The sequence below is a fragment of the Anabrus simplex genome, chromosome 3, assembly GCF_040414725.1.
Source record: "Anabrus simplex isolate iqAnaSimp1 chromosome 3, ASM4041472v1, whole genome shotgun sequence".
Lineage (NCBI taxonomy): Eukaryota > Metazoa > Arthropoda > Insecta > Orthoptera > Tettigoniidae > Anabrus > Anabrus simplex.
Genome location: NC_090267.1, coordinates 411,023,533 through 411,049,406, shown reverse-complemented (window position 1 = coordinate 411,049,406; position 25,874 = coordinate 411,023,533). Strand labels below are relative to the sequence as shown.

At 39.3% G+C, this 25,874-nt stretch overlaps 1 protein-coding gene across 2 annotated transcripts in view; it reads left to right on the top strand.

Moving 5' to 3' along the window:
* spel1 (DNA mismatch repair protein spel1) overlaps positions 1-25,874 on the top strand; it is a 235,254-nt gene that overhangs the window by 196,664 nt on the left and 12,716 nt on the right. For both annotated transcript variants that reach the window (XM_067143390.2, XM_067143391.2), the window contains 3 exons: positions 4,149-4,370; positions 10,617-10,849; positions 23,763-23,854. In XM_067143390.2, the coding sequence (XP_066999491.2) occupies positions 4,149-4,370; positions 10,617-10,849; positions 23,763-23,854 (547 nt within the window). The remainder of the gene's footprint in view (positions 1-4,148; positions 4,371-10,616; positions 10,850-23,762; positions 23,855-25,874) is intronic.

Sequence of the window (25,874 nt, the reverse complement as noted above, 5' to 3'; positions counted from 1 at the left end):
TGTGGTTTCTTTTGTTTTTTGTTTTGCATCACTTACTAACCAACAAATTAAAAAATCAATGTATTGTAGAATATGGCACTTTTTAACAAATTGTTTTGCTCATTTGAGTACAAATACCCCATCATAATGTCATATCAGTCATATTCATCTACACATGTCTTTCACAAATGCCTGCAGTTTTGATGCATAATTCAGAATCCAAAATGGTGGTTAGTCACGTGATGCAAAACTTGAATTTAATGATTGACGGGGTTGGCATTAGGTCACAATTCATTTCTCACAAAACTATGTTGAGAACAATAGTCTGAAGTGTATAAAGTTTACACCGCTAACTACTAGATGGAGTAAAAGAAAAGAAAAAATCCATTTTTGTGATTGATCAAGTGAGAGTAACACCATCCAGTTGTTTCTGAGAGAAATGTACACGTGTGCCATGCAACATTTTTTTCCTTCTTTTTTTTAAGCACCTGTACATTCTTATATCCCATTATCTCTCATTATCATTACTTTCGTATGTTGTGTAAATGTTTTTAAGGTTTTAAATGTATCTTCCCTTAAATTTAAATTACAGACATTTAAACGAAATCCACAATTTCTGTTATGGATATAATAAATGTGGCATTAGAAGAAATATTTGCTGTCAGTTGGATTTTTAAAACCCACTAAACTTTACTCCTTAATATGCTATCATGGTCTATTGAAAAATGTTAATTTTTTAAATATCTATAATATAACATTTTCTAATTTTTTTCTTCAAATTTTGAAATTGAGATTCCAGCTATGAAAACAGCAGAAAGGAAAGATTTTTCTTTTATTTATTTATCTGCTGTCTAATGAATTACAGACCACTGAGTTGAAGAACTGAACTGTACTTTTTCGCAGCTTTTCTTTCTCAAAACTCCTTATGCTGTTACGCATCTTAGTTCTTCAGTAAACTTACATGAAAATTAAAACCTACAACCTGTTTTCCAGTCAATGACCGGGTCAGGGATGGGATGAATAAAGCCCCCAACTTGCGGCAAGGATATGAATTGTGCTGGCTGCCGAGGCCTGTCGCACTCCTCCGGGGCAATGATTAATGACTGACATATGAAATGAAATGATAGTGTAGAGTGTTGCTGGAATGAAAAATGACAGGGAAAACCAGAGTACCCAGAGAAAAACCTGTCCCGCCTCCGCTTTTTCCAGCACAAATCTCACATGGCATGGCCGGGATTTGAACCACGGTATCCAGTGGTAAGAGGCTGGTGCGCTGCCGCCTGAGCCACGGAGGCTCTAGTAACCTTACATATGCTTTCCTATCCTGAGTGACACAGTGCATCATTTCCACTTCACGACTCGTTAACCCTAGAACACTAACCATTCGTTAATTTACGATGGTATGTAGCAGAATGGTATAGTTTATTGCCTTCCGTGCATGCGTACCTGCCGCCATTCTGTGTAGCTGATTTTTTTCGAGCAGTTATTGACTGTGGTATGTGTGATTGTTGATATCTTTGCTCATTCTTGTAATAATTGGGTGGGTCATCATATTGATGAACGGTTAGTGAAAGTGAGAACTTATAAGTATAATGTATCTTCATGCCTTTTTTTACAATTATACTTATTTAATTTATTTCCTTGGTAGTTTTGGTTTCTTTGCAATGTAAATAACACACATTCATAATTTTAAGGGTTTATTTGAATATGTTGTGTTATAGAATTCATTTCTTATAAAATGTGTTCATTTAATATTTTTTGTGTGTCAAGTTTTCTATATTTAATAAATAATCACATAAAATTATTTAATATCTACGTATTTTGATTCATGTTAAGTTTATGAAACTATAGGAACTCTAAATAAACAAAATCTTGCCAAATATAAGCTGTTACATCTATATATATAAAATAAGAGTTTTGTCTGTACATTGCTCAGAATTTGAAAATAATGGTATTTCTGTATCGGTCATGTCCATAGTAACAAGAAAATGCACTTTTTATTTTTCCGTAATTTCTGTCTGTCTGTCTGTATGTATGTATGTATGTATGTATGTACACGCATCACGAGAGAACGGTTGAAGAGAATTTAATGAAAATCGGTATGTGAAGTCAGGGTATGAGCCTCTGCAATCTAGGCTATAAATCATTTTACTCGCGCTGAGTGAAATGGTAGTTTAGGGGAAGGCCTAAAATTGAATTCTCAACTATTTATGTTATTAGTGGTCTAATGAAAATCGGTATGTGAAGTCGGGGGATGAGCCTCTACAATCTAGGCTATAAAACATTTTACTCACGCTGACTGAAATGGTAGTTTAAGGGAAGGCCTAAAATTGAATTCTCAACTATTTATGCTATTAGTGGTCGTATTTTAAAGAAAATGGGTATGCAAAGTTGGGGAATAAATTGCTACAATACAGGCTGTCAATGATTGTATTCACGCTGAGAAAAATGGTAGTTTAGGGGAAGGCCTAAAATTTAATTCTCAAATATAGTTGTTATTAGTAGTCCTATCGTGACGAAAATCGGTATGCAAAGTCAGGAAATAAGTCGCTATAGTCTAGGCTGTAAATTATTTTATTCACGCTGAGTGAAATGGTAGTTTAGGGGAAGGCCTAAAATGTAATTCTCAAATATTTCTTATTAGAGGTGTAATCGATGAATGCTACATAACTAAGGTTATACAGTATTAAATTTCCTATTATTCATGTCTTATACATTGTTACCTCACTGGCTATGATCACAAAGATATTCATGAATTTGGAGTTTTGTTACTACAGTAAGTCCATATCAGCGCCGAGTAACGAGAAAATGGGTAAACAGTATTTAATGAAAATCGGTATGTAAAGTCGGAGAATAAGAAACTACAGTTTACGGTATAAAATATTTTACAAATCACAGAGTCGAAAGAAAACTAAATGTGTAAGCCTACAATATAGAAAGCTCATAACATTGATCAACAATAATATTACATTGACCATTGTTTGTCGTGATGTGCTTTGTGTCTTCTGTTGCCCCTCATCTCCGGTAGATAGGATTACTACTGCGTACAGAGTACTTTTTATTCGCACTGACATAGATAGGTTTTATGGCGACGATGGGATAGGAAAGGGCTAGGAGTGCCTTAGGCCTTAATTAAGGTACAGGCCCAGCATTTGACTGGTGTGAAAGTGGGAAACCACGGAATACCATCTTCAGCGCTGCCGACAATGGGGTTCGAATGCACTATCTCTCGGATGCAAGCTCACAGCTGCGCACCGCTAACCACACGGTCAACTCGCCCTGTCGTACAGAGTGTAACATTCTGCCTGATTATTGATGGGAAGTAGCTGGGGAGTTAGATAACGTTCTTCTTTAGCATGCCATTCCCCTGATTTATAAATTTTCTGATACTACTGGTACGTAACACACTGGATCATCATAGCATTTGGGCTATTCAATCCCTACTCTGAGGCACTGATTGGAATGAACAGTGTGCATATTTAGCGGAATTATGGCAGATGAGTGTTCATGGCAATCTGCGACCTGGTCATCCCAGCTCTGGAACTTTGGACTATTAGAGTGGCACCGCAATCTAACCGCAGCACTGTTTGTTAAAAGTGATAAAACGTGCAGCTTTCCATTTGATCGAGTATTTTATATGATAGCATTGCTTTTAATCGCTACATTCATACTTACATTTTTGTAATGACCTATGTTGATTTCAGTTAGGAAAACCACAAAGTCAGTCTTTCTGAGAATCCCGTAGCGAAGCACGGGCACATCAGCTAGTAGAAAATATAACAATTATAAATTGGAGTAGTCAAATTTACGAAGGGTTAGTAATAATGTGTGGTGAAATAGGGTTAGTGTTCTAGGGTTAAAATAGTTCTGCATTGTACCAGATATTCTGTATAATATTCATTGAATTAGTACTGTCTATCTGTTCACGAATACAAACTAGAGACATCTACAAGTTTTAGTTACATTTTTTTAAATGTACTATTAAATTTAGTAAGTGGAAGTAATATGAGGAATGTTCCCTTTTTTTCCTCCAAATGTAATTCATGATTATGTTTGTGTCTCCTATCTTTTGCTTCTCCTTACCACTTTTAAAATCATACATGTATTGTGTTTATTCTGTAATATTTAAAGAATGTATTTATATATTATTTTTTTTGTTTCTTCATCAGCTGGTTATGCAAGTACTCTCCAGAAACTAAACAATACCCTTGCTCAACTCGATGTTCTCACAAGTTTTGCAGAAGTGGCATTTACTGCTCCCATTTCGTACATTAGGCCAACCATCCATGAGCAAGGAACAGGTATCCTGGAGCTGAAACAGGTTAGGCATGCTTGTCTGGAAAGGCAGGATGGAGTCTCCTTTATTGCTAACGATGTCTATTTTAGGCAAGGTGAGTAATGAGCTTCTGTTACTACCAATGATGTGTGGTCTACTGGATACTTTCCATCACTTATTTGATAGAATAATGGGATGAGGAAAATGTATTTTTAAATTTATTTTTTGAGTTTATTAAATTATATAGTGGAGTCACAAGCTCAACCTAATGTGGACTGGGTGCTAGAAAACAGCTTCAAGTTGTCTTGTACATCATAATCAGAATTTCTTGTTTTATTTCCTTGCTTAATTGTCAGATGGATTAAAAATAATAGTTATAAGTAACAGTCTCAAAGAGGGATGTTTGGTTGGCAGAATCAGTGTTGGTAATTATTGTTTTAAGGGCAAATTGAATGTAATGATCATCCTCAGAACTGTAATCAGGGGAGAAAGGAAAAATGAAGGTGTCTATAATAAAAGTTTGGTAAATGAAGACTCCCTGATCCATCAGAACCTAATACTGTAGAGGTGAAGCTGATTCCTGCATATGATGTCCCTGCATAGGTACTTGGATTCGATTTTCTAGTACCAAACTGAACATCACTATTTGGCAACCGGACTGTCTTTTGAAGACCTGTTAAAATTAAGTATGAAGAATCCCTCTGTACCCAAAGATTCTTTTCAGAGCCCCATGACAAGGAAACTGGACAAGGGATAAAAAAAATCTGCCAGCTTAACATCAAAGGCATCAGTTGATCAAAATGCAACCATTTATCAAGAATTCTCCATGAGAGCAATGTTGACTTGGTACTCATCCAGAAACTCATACCTCTAGTGAGGAACTCCTCCAGAAAAGAGGCAGAATTTATAGATTCGCTGTGATCGATATAACTGTGAACCCGATCTTGGTACTCATTTGTTATGTTTTTTCATATTTTATTATGAATGTTTCATCATCATCATCATCATCATCATCAGTTTTCCACTCCAGTTGCCCGGGTGTGGTTTACGAGCACTCTCCACTTCTGTCTGTCCATGTACCACTCTTCTCTCAAGACGACATCCCAGAAGTTTCCTATCTTTCATCCATGACAGTGATAAAAAGTAAGGGTGAAAGGGTACTGCCTTGTTGCACTCCTTTAGTGGTTTGGAACCAATCAGAATTACCGTTTCCTATCTGTACGCAACTGTAGCAGTCTTCGTAAAGCATTTTAACTTTCTGAATAAGACCTTTGGGTACATTTTTCTTTCTTAAGCATTCCCATATAGTCTTCCTTGGAACACTATCAAATGCTTTTTCGAGATCCAAAAACACTAGTGTTAAGTCTTTGCCCTTCTCCCAATGCTTTTGTAACAGTATTCTAAGTGCAAATATGAGATCGGTAGTTGATCGGTGTTCTCTGAATCCATATTGTTCTTCCTGTAGTTGTGGTTCTATTATTTTCCTTAGCCTTTTTTCAAGTATTTTCTCAAATATTTTCAAACCATGAGACAATAAAGTGATCCCTCTATAATTGCTACATTTCTTCCAGCTTCCTTTTTTGAAGAGAGGTATTATTATTCCCTTTTTCCAATCATCTGGGACTTCCCTATCCTTCCATATTGCATTAATTACTCTATGAAGCCACTGTATTCCTATTGCACTAGTTGCTTTGATCATATCTGCACTGACTTCATCAAATCCTGTTGATCTTTCTTTGGGCATACTATTAAGGGCAGTCTCTACTTCCTTCCATGTTAGTGGGCTCTCTTGGTCAGGCTCATTATTGCAGCTTAAACTGACCTGCATGGCTACATCATTGGAGTCTTTCCCAGTACAGTTGTATAAATTATCAAAATAGGATTTCAGGATCTTCCTTATTTCTGTCTCTTCCCTGACTGTTACCATCTGGTTCCTCTATTGCTGTTATGTATTCATTGTCTCTTCTTATATTTCGTATTGTTCGGTAAAGTAGTTTAGAATTAGCTTTGCTGTCTTGCTCTAGTTTATCTGTGAAATCAGTCCAAGCTTTCTGTTTTTCTTCGGCCACAATTTTCTTTACTCGTAGCTTCTGATCTCTGTATTTCTGCTGCAGTTCGTTTACTCTAGATTCATTCCTTTGACTTCCTTTTTGCATTTCTTTGTCTCTGGCTTTCCTGGTTTCATTTTTCGCTTTCACAACAATCTTCACCCGATCATTCCACCAAGGAGTTTCTTTTGCCTTCATTTTGCTATTAGTTTTACCACAAACTTCTACTGCAGCTCCGACAATGCTTTCTTTGAATCTAGTCCACTCGATGTTGCCTTCTTGTAATGCATCTGATGGTAATTTATTGGTCACTTTTTTTGTGTATTCAGCTTGTTTCTCTGCCTTCTTTAGCTCCCATGTCTTGATTTTTGGTTTCCTGTATTTCTGAGGTCTGTAAATTTTAATGTACGTTATTGTTGCGAGGAGAAGTCTGTGGTCACTGTCCAGGTTTTCACTTGGTATAACTCTGACATCACATATGGTCTTTCCTGCTTCATTGTCTGATATAAAATAATCTATCAGAGTTTTAGTATCTCCATTCCAACTGTATCTTGTTAGTTTATGACTTAGCTGCTTTTGAAACCAACTGTTGTTTATTCTCAAGCCATTCCCTACACATAGATCTAGAAGACTTTCTCCTTGTGGGTTCCTGTCTCCATAACCATGTGGACCTAGTACATTTTCATATCCAAGCCTGTCTGATCCATTTTGAGCATTTACATCTCCCATTACTATGATATTTTCCTCTCTTTCTATAGCTTCTTCTAAATCAGTTTGGAATTGTTCTTTTTTCCTCTTCGTTACAGCCAGTCTGTGGGGCATACACCTGGACTACTGTCAGCACACTCTTGTTAAGAGAGATGTTCAAACCGGGCAAGTTGGCCGTGCGCGTAGAGGCGCGCGGCTGTGAGCTTGCATCCGGGAGATAGTAGGTTCGAATCCCACTATCGGCAGCCCTGAAAATGGTTTTCCGTGGTTTCCCATTTTCACACCAGGCAAATGCTGGGGCTGTACCTTAATTAAGGCCACGGCCGCTTCCTTCCAACTCCTAGGCCTTTCCTATCCCATCGTCGCCATAAGACCTATCTGTGTCGGTGCGGCGTAAAGCCCCTAGCAAAAAAAAAAAAGAGATGTTCAACTTAATCATTAACATATATTACCTCACTGATGACATCAATGTCCTCTCTTAATATAAAACCTACACCATTTTTGGCTTCTGTTTTGTTTCCATTCCAGTGTAGTTTGTATCCTTTCTTTAGCTTTCTTGTTCCTCTTCCCTTCCACTTTGCCTCACTCAGGCAATGACACATAAATTCATCAGCTGCTGCCTTGCAGTGAGGTAGGGGACTGCCAAAGGCTAAGGGAGAATACCCCTGACAGAAAATCCCCAGCAGTGTTAGGCTTAGCAAGTCAACTGAAGGGTTATATCGATTGCTTTCAACTACAAAACGAGCCTCGGATCGCAAAACAAATTATGAATGTTTACATCTGTTAATTAGTCTGTTGACAGTGCGAGTGAAATGTGCTCAGTGTGGCTGTATCTTGTGCTTTGTAAATAAATAAATAAACTTATAATAATGTATACTGAGTAGCAGTATATGCTCAAAACAGCCTGAAACATGTTCATAATTTTACTTCCACCACCGATGGCAATATTCTTGTTGTTATCAGTGTTCTGGATGTAACAATAACACTAATGTCACCAAACCATGTATGGTTTCATGGTCCACTCTTGGGCTTCCACCAGTATACCATCCAGCCATTTTTGCATGCAGTTTTAACAGCCACCATGAAAACTGGAATTACGCCCTGAGTGAATGATAACTGTGGTAATCCTCTCTTTGAATGAACTGAGGAATATAACTTACATCTGATCTTCAATGCTAAGGACCAAAGAACATTCAAATCCACTGCCTAGAAACGTGAATATAATCCAGCTCTGTGTTTTATCATTCGTGACAATAAGAACAAACCACTCTGTACAATGAGCAGCATTCAGCATGATGTTCCTTGCAGCCAGCACAGACCAGTGTTCCCAGAAATGGGATTGTCTGTCGCACTCTTATAACATTCTTCCCTCATCTTCAGTGGAGCTTCAGTAAAGCTGATGGGCAAAATTTGGATTTGAATTAAAATGCATCAGATGAGCTCTGGAGTCAATTTCTATCATAGATGTATTGCACTTGTGATGTCAGTTGCCAATATACAGTATATATAGAAAGGAGTGTGTTCCAGAATGGAATGAGCAAAGATGATGTTCTCTACAAAGAATATATGGAAATGGCCTTTCAACATTTAATCTGGACAGCTTGGAGTCTGCTAAGAAAGCTTGGAAGAAGTTCCAAAAGCAATCTAGTATAACGTGTAATGTGATCACCAGACTTATTGTAGCAACTTCAAACATTGCCCAAGATGACGACCATACCAAGACTGTGAAAAGGAACCTCAAAAACCTTAAGGCATCCCTCCCATCAAATTCTTTTCACTCCGGAGTGTTCGTTATTTACAAGAGACACGGTATACAAAGCACAACATAAAAGTTTATTAGTTTATAAATATTTACACAGTATATACAAAAATGAATGAAATTTGACTTGCTGCTTGAAGTGCTGTACACGTTGAATAACAACATAAACTAGTTGACTAATGGTCTGAGAAAAATGTACATTTATACAATTGGATTCTCATATGTACAATGATATCTATCTTCATAAGATAGGATGCTCGAAGGAATGTTCTTGATAGCTGATGACTATCTATAGTTTGGCGAATTATAAAAGGGAACTTGGAGTAAAGTTCGTGGTAGCAGAATGATAGGCAGAAGTTGGAGAACTTGCAGGGAACTTGTGGTAAAGTTCATGAGTAGCAGAATGCTAAGCAGGATGTATGTCGGTGATACGGGAGGCAGGATAACTTGAGGCGAAGATGTCCTGAGGTGAGACCTCCCGATCAGAATTAGTCCACCTGTTCAGTACACTTTTTAAGAGGGTACCTCTGTGTCTGACATACGGTGTAGTCTGATCGCTGGACACTGTGGAGTGCCTGGAGTGGAGAAGACGTCGCCCAATTTATACATGCTGGCTGACGTCACACATGATTACGTCAGCACGCTACAGTCCACACCTCGTGGTATCTAGAAGCGTCGAGGCTGGGCGGGTTGCGGAGCTTGCAGGCAGCGGAGGTCACACACAACAGTGTTCACCACTCAGAAAGTCAGTGTGCCAGTAAAAGACCGTTAGCTGGTAAAGCCCCTGGCTCCAATGGCATCCATCCTGACTTTCTCTTAAATCTAAGGATGAATGTTAAGAAATGGCTAGCTCATTTTTAAGTGATATCTTACCCAATGAATTGCTCTTTTGAAACCTGGGAAACTTCAAGACCTACCTCAAAGCTACTGGCCTGTAGCACTGCTAAGCTGCTGCTACAGACAGGCAGGTCTTATGGCAGCAAAGGAATAGAAAAGGGCTAGGACTGGGAAGGAAGTGACCGTGACCATAATTAAGGTTCAGGCTCAGCATTTGCCTGGTGTGAAAATGGGAAACCATGAAAAACCATCTTTAGGCCTGCCAACAGTGGGGTTGAACCTGTTATCTCCCAAATGCAAGCTGACAGCTACGTGGTCCAAACCGCGTAGCCACTTGCTCGGTGTTCAGCATATTGTGTCCAAATGCAAGATGAGCATATCAAGGAAACATATCTGATTTTCATCTGACAACACCTTTAGCCCTAGAATGGATCAGCACAGTAGCTATGTATGAGTGTAAATACTGTAGTTGTAAATATTTGTACATAATATTGCTATATGATAAATAAATAAGTGACCTAATATTGCTGGAGTTAGAAGAGAACAAGAGTTGACCAGTGAAAATGAGAAGCCTGTATCAAGTTTGTGGAAGTAATGCCAGACTCGGCTAGAGACCGTCTGGATAAAACTCCATGCTCCCACGGTGAGAGTTCGTAAGGGTCACTCCTTTTAGTCGTCCCTTACAACAGACAGAAGATAATGTGGATATATTCCATCATCCCCACTCACCTGGAAGAATACTGTGCAAATTAGTGGGCCTAGAACTGTTCTCGGACACCTAAATGAGATAAATATGAAATTCTGACATAACGCTAAGAAAAACGGCATCGCAGAATAAGCGTAGGATGTATCAATTTGTGTTTGTGTAGTACACACGCACAGATATAGGGGAATTTCTTCAAACCATGAGACTACATTTTCATACATCTTTTATGTTGCTATATTATCTTAAAGTTACTTGTCATTCATTGCGTTGGTCTTCTGCAATATAACTGTCTTTCTTTTCCAGGTGATTGTACATTCCACATAATTACAGGCCCTAACATGGGAGGTAAGAGTACATACATCCGCTCGGTGGGTGTTGCTGTACTCATGGCTCAGATTGGTTGTTTTGTACCTTGTGAGAAGGCAGAAATCTCTCTTGTGGATGCAATCTTGGCCAGAGTTGGTGCTGATGACTGTCAAATGAAAGGCATGTCTACGTTTATGAAAGAAATGGTGGAGACTGCTGCTATTCTCAGGGTTAGTATTTTATTTTCTACTGCTGTTTTATTTGTTATTTCACCATCTTAAGTAACACCAGTCACCATGCTTCTCCCGTAGTGTCTATTCCTTAGAGCCTATTACCTCTCAAAATTGCCTCAGATTCTGGAAGTCAGAGTACTCTTTGTTAGTGTATCTATATTTTGCCCAGTGAGATTTATGGCTTGAATTAAGACTTCCAGAAAAAATTTAAAAATCAACTAAGCCCACCTGGTGGCAGTGATTGTTAAGACGTTAAGTCTTTACAATCTATCGTCGCCGTAAGACCTATCTGTGTCGGTGCGACGTAAAGCCCCTAGCAAAAAAAAAAAAATAATAATCTTTACAATCTGATAGTGGTTTACCAGTTTGAGTCCCATGGTGGGGAAGAAAAATAAAGTTCAGCTTCAGAATGTTGTTACAGACTATAAATCTCATGTTAGATCCGTATTGACAGTTGAACTTCTTATAAATTGTACAGAATTGTGTTACTTATCCTCCTAGTCAATACTCAACATTACATCCAATTAAGATCTTAATTTTGTACACAATTTTGTACAATTTGTAAGAAAAAATCTGAATGTTGGCCGGCACAATACGAGAGTTGGTGTTCTACAATTCCTAAGCTCTACATAGCATGCCACAAGCCTGGATTCAATTCAAAACCTCTCCGCTGCACTCACATGGAGTGATATGTTGGTGATTTGTCCTTTGGATAGGGATATTAAGGCTTGAGCAGACCCCTTGGTGTTATTTGAAAGGAGTAGGCTATGCATCGACACCTGGTTCCCCCCCCCCCACCATTATCATCATAAAACACTACACAACACATAACATGCAGTTGTCACGCTGGACACACGCATAATGTTCTTCGCCTCTGATGCAAGGAGTAACGAACTCATGACCAAAGAGGTGCGCACAAATAAATGAAGATCGCAATCCGCCCATCATCACGGCCAGTAGATTGTATCCTAGTGCTGGGCATTAGAACACATACATTTCAACTAACATGCAATCAAAATACCTTGTGACTTTTCATCTTTGATGTCAGATGGATACTGGATCCTAGAAACATAGAATGTTTTGAAACCAAGCTGAAAGTATTGCATGACAATAGTCTTCGATATAGAGAAGCTTCTGTTATGATCAACATATTAAATCAAAGACTCCTCCGGAGAGGCCTGGTCCAGGTCTTTCAAGTTAACTTCGTATAGGCAACCTGCACGTCTGTGAGGATGGAGCCCTACCTAGGATCATTTCTAATGCTTAAGACAAAAAGCAACCCCCCCCACAGGTATCAGCATTAACCAATTAGGGTTAAAATCCCTGACCCAGCTGGGAACTGAGACCAGGAACCCTTAGACCAAACTCAAGCATGCTAACCATTTAGCATTGGAGCTGGACTTTTAACAATTAGTCTCATGAATGTTGTTACAAATACATGCCAATGATGTGTAATTTTGGAGGTTTCAAAAAATTAGCATGTATCAAAGTATTGTAGTATTTTAGTATTACAAGACCAGTAATAATCTGGAATTGATTTTTAGAAGAACTAAATCTTAAGGAAGAGTAAACAATACCATTCTTATTTACTCTTTAGGTTTGTATGTTTATTTATAAGCAATATGTCTCTTTCACCAAGTATAACTACAATATTGGAAAGAAACAAACAAGTGCCAAATCAAGTCATGTAAAGATAGAAACATAATAAGGAGCAATTAACAGGATGAACATGGTGACAGGACTTTGTAGGAAGAAGGGAGCAATAGAAAGAGAAGACAAAGACAAACATAAAAACACACTGATGGGCTTTTTCCTCATCAATCCCTGTTCTTCTACATCCATCTCTTCTCACCCCCCGACAAGCTCATTTCTGCTTCCCAGCCTCATCAGGAGGGCGAGCATCAACATTTGTTGAGGGGCCATCTTGTCAGAACTTCATTCTAGACACAGGAAGTGTAGGATAAGAATAAAGCTGGATAAATACAGTAATTGGGAAGAAACATGAGATAACAGTGAATACAGTTGGTAAAAGATTAGGAACACAGGGCAAACACAAAAAGATCTCAACAGGATAATATAAGTTTGGATAGAAACAAATGTACATCTAAACTGCAATACTAGTTTCAATCCATGGATCATCTTCATTTGCTTACGCGAACAGTTAAAATAGTACATTCACAATCATTAGAAACCACGTTCTTCGAGTTTGTCATTTATTACAGTCTTAAAATCTAATAACCATCCAGTCTTGATGTGCGATTAAGGAGAAAGCCAGGTTAATACAGGAAGTGGGAGAATATAGGTGATAAAACATGAAACCAGATAATACAAATCTAGAAAGGAACAAATAAGTGTTGAATCAAGTCATATAAAGATCTTCTTTTACTTCCTAGCATTTTCATGCTGGTGCAAGGTCGGCTGTTCTAATTTTGGCTCGCCATTTTGCATGGTCTTGGGCATCATGTGGTCTTAAATCCAGAGTCTTCATATCAGCATTCACTGTGTCATGCCTGCGCTGCTTTGGACGTCCGCGTGGTCGTTGCCCATTCTTTTCAGAGGTATGGGTGAAATTGGTAACTATTCCAGGTGCAGCCCGCAGGATGTGACCATACCATTGGAGACATTTTTTCCTGCCTTCTCAATGATAGGTGCAGTGCCCATTTTCTGGCGGATGGTGTCGTTTTTGACATGATGCAGGAGTGTGATGCCCATCGACCAACGGAGTATGCACATTTCCATGGTGTGTAAGCAGCGTACTGTAGCTTTGTCAGGTGGACGACATTCAACACCGTATAAAGCAACAGGACGTACTACGATGCAGTGTATTTTGGACTTCAGATGTAGTGGCATTCTTCTGTCGCAGAGTATGCCTGTGACTTATCTCCATCCCATCCATGCTGCCTTTATCCTACTTCGCACTTCATCACGTATCCCACCATCAGTCTGAAGGTGAAATCCTAGATACCTGAAGCTTATGGTCTTCGTTAAGGTCTCTCCATCAACTTGACCTAAGCTCGATCTTAAACTGTAGTGTTTGTTTGAATTGAACCATTGCTTGGGATGGTTTCCAGGTATTCGGTCTTCTTTTTGTTCAGTTTAAGACCGTATTGTAAGAGACAGCTATTCCAATCTTAAACTTGATGCTGTAATCCACTTCTGGTGGTATCAGCAAGTGGGACATCATTTGCAGATCCTGTGTAATTGTGTCCATGACAAGAACAAAGATTAATGGGGACAATGCCGACCCTTGGTGTACACCGACTTTCACTGTGGGGCTCTCAGAGGTGCCCGACAGCGCTACGTACACGACTTGTAGTGTTCATGTAAAGCATTTTGATCCACTTGATAAGCATTTGTGTACACCATGGTCACGAAGTGCATACAAGATCATATGATGTGGAACAGGGTCAGAAGCCTTTTCAAGATCAAGGAAGGCAATATGCGGTGGCCGTTGTTTCTCACGGTGCTTTTCAATGAGCACTCTGGCAGCGAAGATGGTGTTGGTTGTTCCAGCACCCTTGACAAAGCTGCACTGGTTGGTACTAATGCCACAATGTCACACAGTCGCCGATCAAGGATTCTCTCAAAACTCTTCATTGTACGCGACAGGAGGCGAATTGGACTGTAATTTACACATTCTGCTGGGTCACCTTTTTTGCTTAAATATAGGCACAGTGATGCTCATAGTCAAATCTCTGTGGACAGAGCCAGAGTCAACTATGGCATTGCAAAAGTTGATCAGCCTGTTGGTCACGGTTTCTTTTAATTCCTGCAACTTCCAGAAGTCTACCGGAAGGTCATCTGGTCCTGGCGCTTTTTGATTTTTCATACTCCTGGTGGAATAATAATAATAATAATGGAAGTTTGGAAAGGAACAAATAAGTGACGAGAGTCAAATCGCACTAAAATATACAAACTACTGGTATTTAAGAGATTGATGAGGAGAGAGCCTATTTACTTGAAGATATGGAGATTGTGCTTGTCCTTTCATGTTTCCATATTTGTCATTTAGAGATAGGAGCACACAATTGGATGAGCACAATGGCAGGTGCTAAAAGGATTAGGAACACAAGACAAACAAAATGACAGGTCAGTATGAGAAGAGGGACCAACAGAAAGAGAAAATATCTTGGTGTAACGCTTGATACTAAGCTTACATATTGGGCCCTCATCCAACGGGTAACAGATAAGGCAGCGAAAACCATGACTGCACTTAGTAGACTCATCGATTATTATTTATTATTATTATTATTATTATTATTATTAATAATAATAATAATAAATCAAGGATGTGGGGATGGGTTTGTTTGGGTCCAAGTTGAGAAGGTAATTTTTGTCAGCTGTTATTTTACCCTGAATGAGGCTATTTCTGACTTCCAGACAAAACTAGATGGGCTTGAAGATACTCTGCAAGGGATGAACACTAACCTAGTTGTTGCTGGTGATTTTAATGCTCAAGCAGTTGAATGGAACATGCCTCAAACAGATTCTAGAGGGCGGCGTACAATGGAGATGGCCGCCAGATTGGGATTAATGGTTATCAACGTTGGTAATGTGACAACCTCTCGGCGACCAGGATGTCGGGGAACTATACCAGATGTAACCTTTGCTTCTGAAGACATTGCGTCTAGGATAACTGAATGGCGAGTAATTGAAGCATATACTGGAAGCGATCATCAGTATATCACTTTTCATGTACTTCAAGAGACTCCGCATCTAAGGATTACCACGCGCAAGCCAGAAAGATGGAACATAGCCACTATGGATAGAGAAAAATTTCATGAAGTAATACTGAATGGAATGGACTGTGTGACGGATACATGTCACGGAGGCAAAAGAAGCATAATTGCTAAAAAATGCATGGAACACACCATGTGACTCCTTCAGCAAGCATGTGACACATCAATGACCAGAATCAAACAACGGAGAGGCAAGCGTCCAGCATATTGGTGGAATGAAGAAATTGCTGAGCTGAGGAAACAATGCCTGCGACTCAGACGAAGGACACAAAGAGCATGACATAACGATGAAGCCCTCTCAGTAGAGTATAAGACTATGAAGAAAAGACTGTGAAATACAATTAAAAAGAGTAAAGCCGACAAGTGGTGGGAAATGTCTAAGGAAGTGGATGAAAATCCATGGGGATTAGGGTATAAAATCGTTATGAAGAAATTCGGTATGCTACCAAGCCCTATCATGGATCTACGCACCATGGAAGAAATAGTACACACACTATTCCCTGATCATGCAGAGAGGATTGATAATGAGGCCGAGAAAGAACTAGATAATGTACCACCTTTTACAACTGAAGAATTGATAACAACAATTAATTCCCTTAGAAATAAGAAAGCCCCTGGACCAGATGATATTCCAGCAGAAGTACTAAAGGTGGCAGTCGAATTATGTCCTCAACTGCTGTTGAGAATGTATAATCGTTGTTTGAAAGCGGGAATTTTTAGCTTTCGTTGGAAGGTAGCTAGATTGGTTCTGATCAGTAAAGGAAAAACTGGGAGTTACAGACCTCTATGTATGCTGGACACTGCCGGGAAAGGTTTAGAGAAGCTACTACAACCGAGAATACTAGCAGCAGTCCGATTAGCTGGCGACCTATCTGACCAACAACATGGATTTTGCAGAGGTCACTCAGTGCTAGATGCTGTGAAGGAAGTGGTGAAGACAGCAGAACGAGCTCAAATGGGTAATCATTACTCTAGAAAGCTGACACTTCTTGTGACTCTAGATGTTAAACATGCTTTCAACTCGGCAAGATGGAGTGATATTTTGGATGCTCTACAAGAAACTTTCAAGCTACCAGAATATATCATGTATATACTGCGAGACTATTTGAAAGACCGTACATTGTTATACGACACGTAAGATGGTCAGAGAAGAAAACAGATCACAGCTGGTGCAGCGCAAGGCTCAATTCTCGGACCACACCTTTGGAATATCGTGTATGATGGTTTGTTATGGCTGGAGATGCCAGAAGATGTAAAACTTGTGGGTTATGCTGATGATGTGGCTGCTGTGATAGTAACCCGTAACCTAGAGCTGGCTCAATTTAAATTGAATCAGGTGATGCGACGTGTCAAAGAATGGATGATAAATCACAAGTTAGAACTCGCAGATCATAAAACGGAAATTGTCCTCCTGACGAGGAAAAGGATTAATACTGTTGTACCGATGCAGGTCGGGCGGATAGCCATCGAAACAACTAGGAGCACAAAATATCTTGGTGTAACGCTTGATACTAAGCTTACATATTGGAACCACATCCAACAGATAAGGCAACAAAAACCATGACTGCACTTAGTAGACTCATGGGAAATATCAAGAGGCCGAAATCTAGTAAAAGGCGGCTTCTCATGTTGACTGTTCAATCGATACTGCTATACGGTTCGGAAATTTGGGCTGAATCATTAAAAATTGCGAAATATCGGACAAGAATTGCGGCTGTACAATGGAGAGCAGCTTTACGAATTGCTTGCGCATATTGTACAGTATCAGAACCTGCGATTCTAGTAGTAGCAGCAGTAGCTTCTATTGACTTGTTGGCATTCGAAAGACAAGAAATTTGGCTCACACAAGAAGAGCTAGGGAAAAAAAGGGCAAAGGCTTTGGCTCGTAGTCGCAGAGTGCAACGATGGCAAACAAGATGGGAAGATGATTCTAGAGGGAAATGGACGAAAAGACTGATACATTCTCTAGGCGTATGGGTTGGCCGAAATCATGGTGAAGTGAACTACTATCTCACACAGTTCTTGACAGGTCATCGGTACTTCCGAAAATTTCTTCATAGACTAGGGTTAGCAACTAGTCCGGTGTGCATATACTGCGGTGATATCGATGACGTATTACATACTTTCTTTGTGTGTGTTCATTGGCTGCCACAACGAAGATGCTTAGAAGTTATGCAGGGAGAATTGATGCCAGAAGGGATCGTGTCAGTAATGCTCCGAAGTCAAGAATCTTTGGACCAGGTGGCAGTCTACGTAGAAAATATTCTGCGTCAGATGAAGAAAGACCTGGATGATTGCGAGAGACAGTAAAGTAGAAGAAGGAAGATGAAGCACAAGATGCATTAAGCACGACATCCGTCCTGAAGTAATGCAAGAGCGGTTTCCGGGGCGGAGATAAACATCGTGGGAAAAGGGAGTGTGGTTTTTAGTGGGTAAGATTCTCCACACACTTGTTGAGTGCGGACCCTCACAAGCATCTTACGAAAGATTTTCTACACTCCCTCGCAAAAAAAAAAATATTATTATTATTATTATTATTATTATTATTATTATTGTGTTCCTAACCTTTTACCATCTGTATTCATCTTTATCTGTTTTTATGTTGCTCCCTGTATTCATCCAGTTATCTTATTATACACTTCCTATGTCTAGACTGAAGATCTGTCAAGATGGCCCCTCAACAAGTGTTGATGCCCGCCCTCCTGATGAAGCGGGGAAGAGATTGGTGTAGAAGAACAGAGATTGATGAGGAGAGAGCCTATCTATTTGAAGTTGGCAATGTATTTTTATGTGGGGATTGTGTGTTCATGTTATTTTCATGCCAGACAAATGCTGGGGGTTGTACCTTAATTACCAGGCGAGTTGGCCATCCGGTTAAGGGTGCACAGCTGTGAGCTTGCATCCGGAAGATAGTGGGTTCGAACCCCACTGCCGGCAGCCCTGAAGATGGTTTTCCACGGTTTCCCATTTTCACACCAAGCAAATGCTGGGGCTGTACCTTAATTAAGGCCACGGCCGCTTCCTTCCCACTCCTAGCCCTTTCCTCTCCCATCGTCGCCATAAGACCTATCTGTGTCAGTGCGACGTAAAGCAACTAACAAAAAAAATACCTTAATTAAGGCCATGGTCACTTCCTTCCCACTCCTAGCCCTTTCTTATCCCATTGTCACCATAAGACCTATCTATGTCAGAGTGACGTCAATCACATTGTAAAAAAAAATATGTCGGTCCTTATCTTTTTCTTCTATGGTTTCCTCTACCTGTCACTGTATTCATCCTATTATGCATTCCTTTTCATGTTCCTTTCTTTATACAACTTCATTTGGCTCTTCATCATTCCTTTTCACACTTACAATAGCTAATAATAAATTATTTCAATGACAAAGACAACAGAGTCTTTTAAGGTTCATAAATGCTTTGGTATGGCAAAATAACAGAATCCATGCTCACATTTTGTGCACACAGGCTGAAGATTCTTACTGCAAGTACCATTCTCCACATACCTACATATAACCTAAATAATAATCAAATATATTTTAGTGTGTAATAGATCTCACCATTTATCACAACTGATGGTATAGCTGTTGGGGATCAAACCAGCCTTCGGGCTAATGACCCAACATACATACTGTTGATCCCAATCGCAAGCTCACTGTGTTAGCTTTGCAGCACCTTGATTCAATCTCGCGTACTATACTACCATCCTGGGAGAATACACATCCTAAATACTTGAAATTATCTACTTGTTCCAGTTTAATATTCCTGATCTGACATTCGATCCTCTTTGGTTCCTTCCCTACTGACATCAGTCTAGGAATGGGCACCGGTGCAAGGTGGATAAGATGATTTCGCTAGGTTGACCAGAGTGCAGACCTCCACTCCTCGATTTTGAGCAATAGCGGTGCCCTTCTCTTTTCCTATACCTGTCTCCCACGCTCCGCCTGTTCTCCCCCTTCCTCACTTGCTCTGCAGGGCTCCATCATCCGAGCCAAGTTGAGCCGAGCTTAGTCGAGTCGCTCCGAGACAAAATGCTGGTCCAAACCTAGCCAAGTAGGACCGATGCATGGTGCACAGTACCTCTGCGCCTCATTTTGCATGCGTGAGATTTTGGATGTTTGAGAGGCCCTGATCTAGGAAATATTGTCGTATCATACTCAAGTTTCAAGATATTAGTTTGCAGGCTTTCAGTACAGTTTGCCAAAAAAGATACTGTCATCTGCACAGGCCAAACTGCTTTCTACATATCCACCTATCTGAATCTCTCCCCTGCCACTGTATACATTTCAGTAGATAATCCATAAAAATGCCAAGAGAGAGATTACCAAAAAGAACATTTATGGATACAGACTGGAAAGAGGCCTAGGGGATGGCCTAGAATGAGATGGAGGAGCTCTGTTGTGGACTGCATTGCAAATAGAGGAGTCAATAGCAATAAAGTACTAGAAGAGGAATGGTGCAAACATACCTGCCAACTTTCCCGATTTAGACGGGAGACTCCCGATTTTCGACAGTTTTTCCCACCTCCCGATTATTCTATTATTTCTCCCGATTTTAGCTTATTTTTTGGTGAACTTCAGACATTTCAAATCCCGCTGTTTCAGCTTTTTTTACACCAGTGACCGGAAGTCCTTCGCTCATTGGCCGCTTTCAAACGAAAATCGACGTTTATTAATGCGCGAATGTGCGATGTTTATTGAAACCTGTATATCGCGACGCGTATATCGATTGTCAATCTCTCGTTCTTGCGTGCTATTTTCGTTTTCGTTCACATCAGTCTAGACGATTCTAGAGACTAGTCGTTATATACGGAGTCTTTTTTAGTAATTTAGTGACAGAATTTCAATAACGACTAGTGACTTTTCTAGAGATTTTAGGAGCCATTTGGAGAAAATTCTGACTAATTCTCAATATAAATAGAATATAAGAGTTTTGTATGCACATTGCTCAGAATTAAAAAAGAATATCTCCGTACCGGCCGTGACCATGGCAACAAGGGGAAATGCAAGTTTAATTTTCCATAATTTCTGACTGTATACATGTATGTATGTATGTACGTATGTACGCCCATCACGAGAAAACGGCCGAAGAGAATTTAATGAAAAACGGTATATAAAGTCGGGGAATAGGTCGCTATAATCTAGGCCATAAATAATTGTATTCACGCTGAGTGAAATGGTAGTGTAGGGGAAGGCCTAAGATGTAATTCTCAAATATTTATATTTTTATTGGCCCTGTTGATAAATACTATATAACTAAAGTTATATATTATTAAATTTCGTATCGTTTATGTCTTATACATTTTTACCGTACCGGCTATGATAAGAGATATTCATGAATTTGGATTTTTGTTGCTAAGTCCATATAAGCGCCGAGGTACGAGAAAATGGGAGAACAGAATTTAATGAAAATCGGTATGTTATGTCAGGGAATAAGGAACTACAGTCTATGCTATACATAATTTTTATTCACAAAATGGTAATTTAGGGGAAGGTGCCAGAAATTTAATTTTTGATTACCTATCTTAGTCATATTGATAATTACTACGTAACTAAGTAATAGAGAATACAATTTCCGATTATTTATGTCTTATTCAGTTTTAGTGTACCGACTAAAATTAAATTAAATTGTGAAGATGATTATAAGAATGATAAAGTCATGAAGGAATGATCGCGGGAATAATAACACAAGAGGGAGTCATGAAAGAAAGGAGGACTCACTTTACATTAGATGCTCTAATATTACAGAGTCAGAAGAAAACTAAATGTAAAGGCCTGCAGTATAGAAAGCTCATAAAAATGATCAACAATAACATTACATTGGCCATTGTTTGATGTGATGTGCTTTGTGTATTCTTCTACCATTTATCTCCGATAGATGGGATTACTGTTGCGTACTGTTATTGAGTATAACAGCCTGCCTGATTATTGGCGGAAAGTAACAGGGAAGTTAGATCTCGCTCTTCTTTAACATGCTATTCCTCTGGTTCATACATTTTCTGATACTACTGGTATGTAACACACTGGATGAGCATAGTATTCCAGCTATTCAATCCCTACTCTGGGGCAGTGATTGGAATGAGCAGTGTGCACACTTCAACGGAATAATTACACAGGAGTGTTCACGGCTGTCTGCGTCCTGGTCATTCTAGCTCTGGAACTTTGAACTGTTAGATCGACACGTGTTATTTTCGTTAAAAGTAAGAAAATGTAGCTTTGAGACAATAAGTGTTATAAATATATCATAGTGCTGTACTGACGTCATTGTAATGACCTATGTTGACACTTCAGTTTGGAAAACTGTAAGGACAGTCTTTCTGAGAATTCCGTAGCAAAGCACGAGTACATCAGCTAGTTATTTGATACAGATAGTATTGTGCTTCGCATAATCGCACGGAAGCTTGATGCAATATATTAATCTATGCATTTGCTAAGTAATGGCATCTAAGTGCATGACTGATTCACACGTGTGGAGCATGAATTCATGCTATTTTTGGAAATATTATCAGAGACCGATCATCACACTCGCATACTTCCTGTGAGGGAATAGAGATGTGTAATTTTTAGCATTGTAGCTTCGTATAGCAACACTCGGGCTTTGAGACAATAAGTGTGATAAATATATCATAGTGCTGTACTGTGCTAGACGTAGAATAAGCAGTTTTGACCAATAATGTATCTCCTGATTTCTCCTGATTTTCATATCAAAATCTCCTGATTTTTTGTTTTGTAAAGTTGGCAGGTATGTGCAAAGATAGAGTAAGGTGGGGGCTTTGGTACATTACCCTACCCAGAGAGAATCTGGAAAAGGGAATGGATAAAGAAGAGAAGAAGAATCCATATAAACTATGAACAACAAAGATGAAAGATAACAGCCTTGCCTAACTCCTGTAAGTACCTCGGACCAAGAAATCCTACTATCAATTCTCATTCCAGCCCAATTGTTGACTTAAATGACTTTGATTCCTTGTAAGGATGTACCCTGCATCCCATAATATCTCAGTACAGCTAATATCATCTTTCTTGGTGCTTTGTCATATACCGAGCAAGTGGCTGCGCAGTTTGGGTTAACATTCCATGCTACCTACGAAGCTATTTCATCCCTGCCTTCCTGCTGTATTTCACTATTTCAGGTCTAATCTGTCACTGCCGCTTTATGACAATGGAGTTTATTTACCATCCTTTCCACTTCCATCACTGACATCATTGGCCTCAGTCGTTCGCGACGTCAAAAGAAAGATTTCCTTTTATGTCGAGAAGATTTTCAAAATATTTCTTCCACCTGTCCAGTAATTCTCTGGGATCTACTATGAGTTCACCTGACTTACTCAAAACACTATTCATGTCCCTTTTCCCTCCCTTTCTAACAGTTTTTATTACTGTCTAAAAGGTTTCCAGGTTATTACAGAAATCTTTTCAGAACTTATTGGATTCTACAATAGTTTGTTTCACTCTGTCTTTCATCTGGATAAAATTCTCTATCGGTATCAGTTCTTGTTTGGAACCTTTTTCAATATGCCTTTTTTATGTTTACATGCTGTCCTGACTTCATCATTCCACCAAGATGTTCACTTTTTCCCATCTTTACATCCCGTTGTTTCTAGGCATTCCCTTGTTTCTACTACAGCATCCTTGTATGCCACCCATTCTCTTTCTATACCTTGAACCTGCTTATTGTCTATTCTTTGGAACATTTTGTTACTGATATTCATGTACTTCTAATTTCCTCATCTCATCCTGGAGATGTCCGACTCGGCTGAATGGTCAGCGTATTGGCCTTCGGTTCAGAGGGTCCCGGGTTTGATTCCCGGCCGGGTCGGGGATTTTAACCTTCATTGGTTAATTCCAGTGGGCCGTGGGCTGGGTGTTTGTGCTGTCCCCAACATCCCTGCAGCTCACACACCACGCATAACACTATCCTCCACCACAATAACACACAGCTACATGGCAGATGCCGCCCACCTTCATCGGAGGGTCTGCCTTACAAGGGCTGCACTCGGCTAGAAATAGCCACACAAAATTATTATTATATCCTGGAGATTCTCTACTCTCCCTTCATCTGCAGACAGGTTTCACTTCTAACCTAGGCTTTGTGATACATAGTTCACTGCAGTTTTTCTGTAAAATATAACTTTAGTTGTTGTAGTTAATAGCATACTTCTTTCTGTGTTTCAGACTGCAACTAGCAACTCCTTGGTAATAATTGATGAACTTGGTAGAGGAACATCAACATACGAAGGTTGTGGAATTGCATGGTCAATAGCCAAGTAAGTTTTGATCATTTAAATTAATAAATTATTCGTTAGTGAAATGATGTTCAGTTTGTATTTCAGTAAATTGTTTCAAGTCTGTCTCTACAGTTGTAGCTTCTTGTGCAGTTGACCTCAATTAGGTTCCAGAAGGAAGAATTAGATGTCTACAATTAGTACAAAAATCAGTCTGCAGCGATAAGAATCGAAGGCTATGGAAAGAAAAAAAGGGCAGTAATCCAGAAAGGAGTGACGGAGGGCTGCAGTTTGTTCATCTCCTTTTCAATGTTTATATAGAACAGGTGATAAAGGAAATCAAAGGGGAATTTAGAAAGGGATCACAATCCACGGAGAGGAAATCAAAACTCCCTGAGATTTGCTGATATTGTTAATTTATCTGAATCTGCAGAAGATCTGGAGAAATTGCTTAATGGTGTGGACAGAGGCTTGGAGGAGGAGTACAAAATTAAAATAAAGTAAATCCAAAACAAAGGTTCTTGGCTCCACCAGGGTTGTAAGACTGGTTGTAGTCAGTGCTAAGGTGTTTGCTATTCTAGGGCCCGGTTTCATCAACACATGTTAAATATATACTAACAAGTAGTTAGTTAATACGGAGTTAGAAATTTAACATCTTGTTAGGTTTCTTGCGTTTCATCAAACTTTTCTTGTGAAATGTTAACTAATCGACTGTTAACTCTCCCAATATTGCGAACTAGTGCGAATCAAGGAGGCAGTGGTACGAACATGCTGTTTTACAGCGCACTTCGATGCGCTTTTGTTTGAGCACAGCTGTAAAATATGGCGCGTGAAGTGAAACGGAATCGTAGTTCTAATTTTTCCTCCTTCGAAGAAGAGTTGTTAATTGAATTAGTTAGTAAATATATATATAAGTTATTGAGTGCAAGCGCACAGATGGCTTGACGATAAAAGAAAAGGACGAGGCGGGGGAAAAGTCCGCGAGGTTTTCAATGGGGTAAACAGATACTTTTTTTTAGCGGGTATCCGCTGTCACCTAACAAAATCACTTCGTTAATTGTCCCACTTCAAACTGTGCTCCGATATGGGAGTTATTAAATATTGTATTGTCGTGTGCAGAACCAGACTACCTAGCAAGTATATCCCTGATTTGGAGGTTAGGCTCACTAATCACCTGAACATTAACATTAACAGAGAAATATCCCTTTCGATTACGATATATTTCGGCCCAATTGCCTCCAGGTGATTGGATTCTTACATGTGTGCAATCTATTGCACGTAGAACAAACACCAGGAAAACGGCTTATTTCATAGAAGTCGCGGATAATTTACTGACGCTCTTCTACTGAAGGGAATGTTATATACCTCCTTCTCATGGATGCTATGGCTGCAGACACACGACAAACAACTCTATTAACAGTGGCTTTAGAAATTCCAGCATTGTCTCCGGCCATTATGTGAAAATAACCAGTAGCAAAAACTCGTAATATTATCAGTACCTGCAACATTGGAGAAAGAGGTTTCTCTTCGTAGGATATTCTAACCTCACTTCAATTTCGTCAACAACCTTAGCAACGACTGTTTTCGATAACCTGTATCTATGAAGAAATTTCGAATCCGTCAAATTTTCAAAGTCATTACGTCGCTGAACTCTTCTTCGATCAGGACTGTTTTGTAAAAGATCTAAATAGAGCAATTCCGCCTCGAAAGCGAGATTTACAGCAGCCATTTTGGAACAGGTTGCTAAATGCTAATGTTAGCCATTTAACGTTGGAAATGGCTGATGTTAACTTTAATACGCAGTTTAACATTTGTTAATGTTAACATTTGTTGATGAAACGCAAATTTTCTTAAATCGTATGTTAAAATGATTTAACACCTTGTTAAGTACTAACATGTGTTGATGAAACCAGGCCTAAGATATTTACTTCCATACCATTTATCACTATAGATATGCATCCCAAATCACTGCAATTTGGTGTTAATGCTTAAAGTGGAAATTTGTGTGGACTAGCCAGAAGGGTTTGAAAGTAGCAATGATTGGATTTGCAAACTTGTCAGC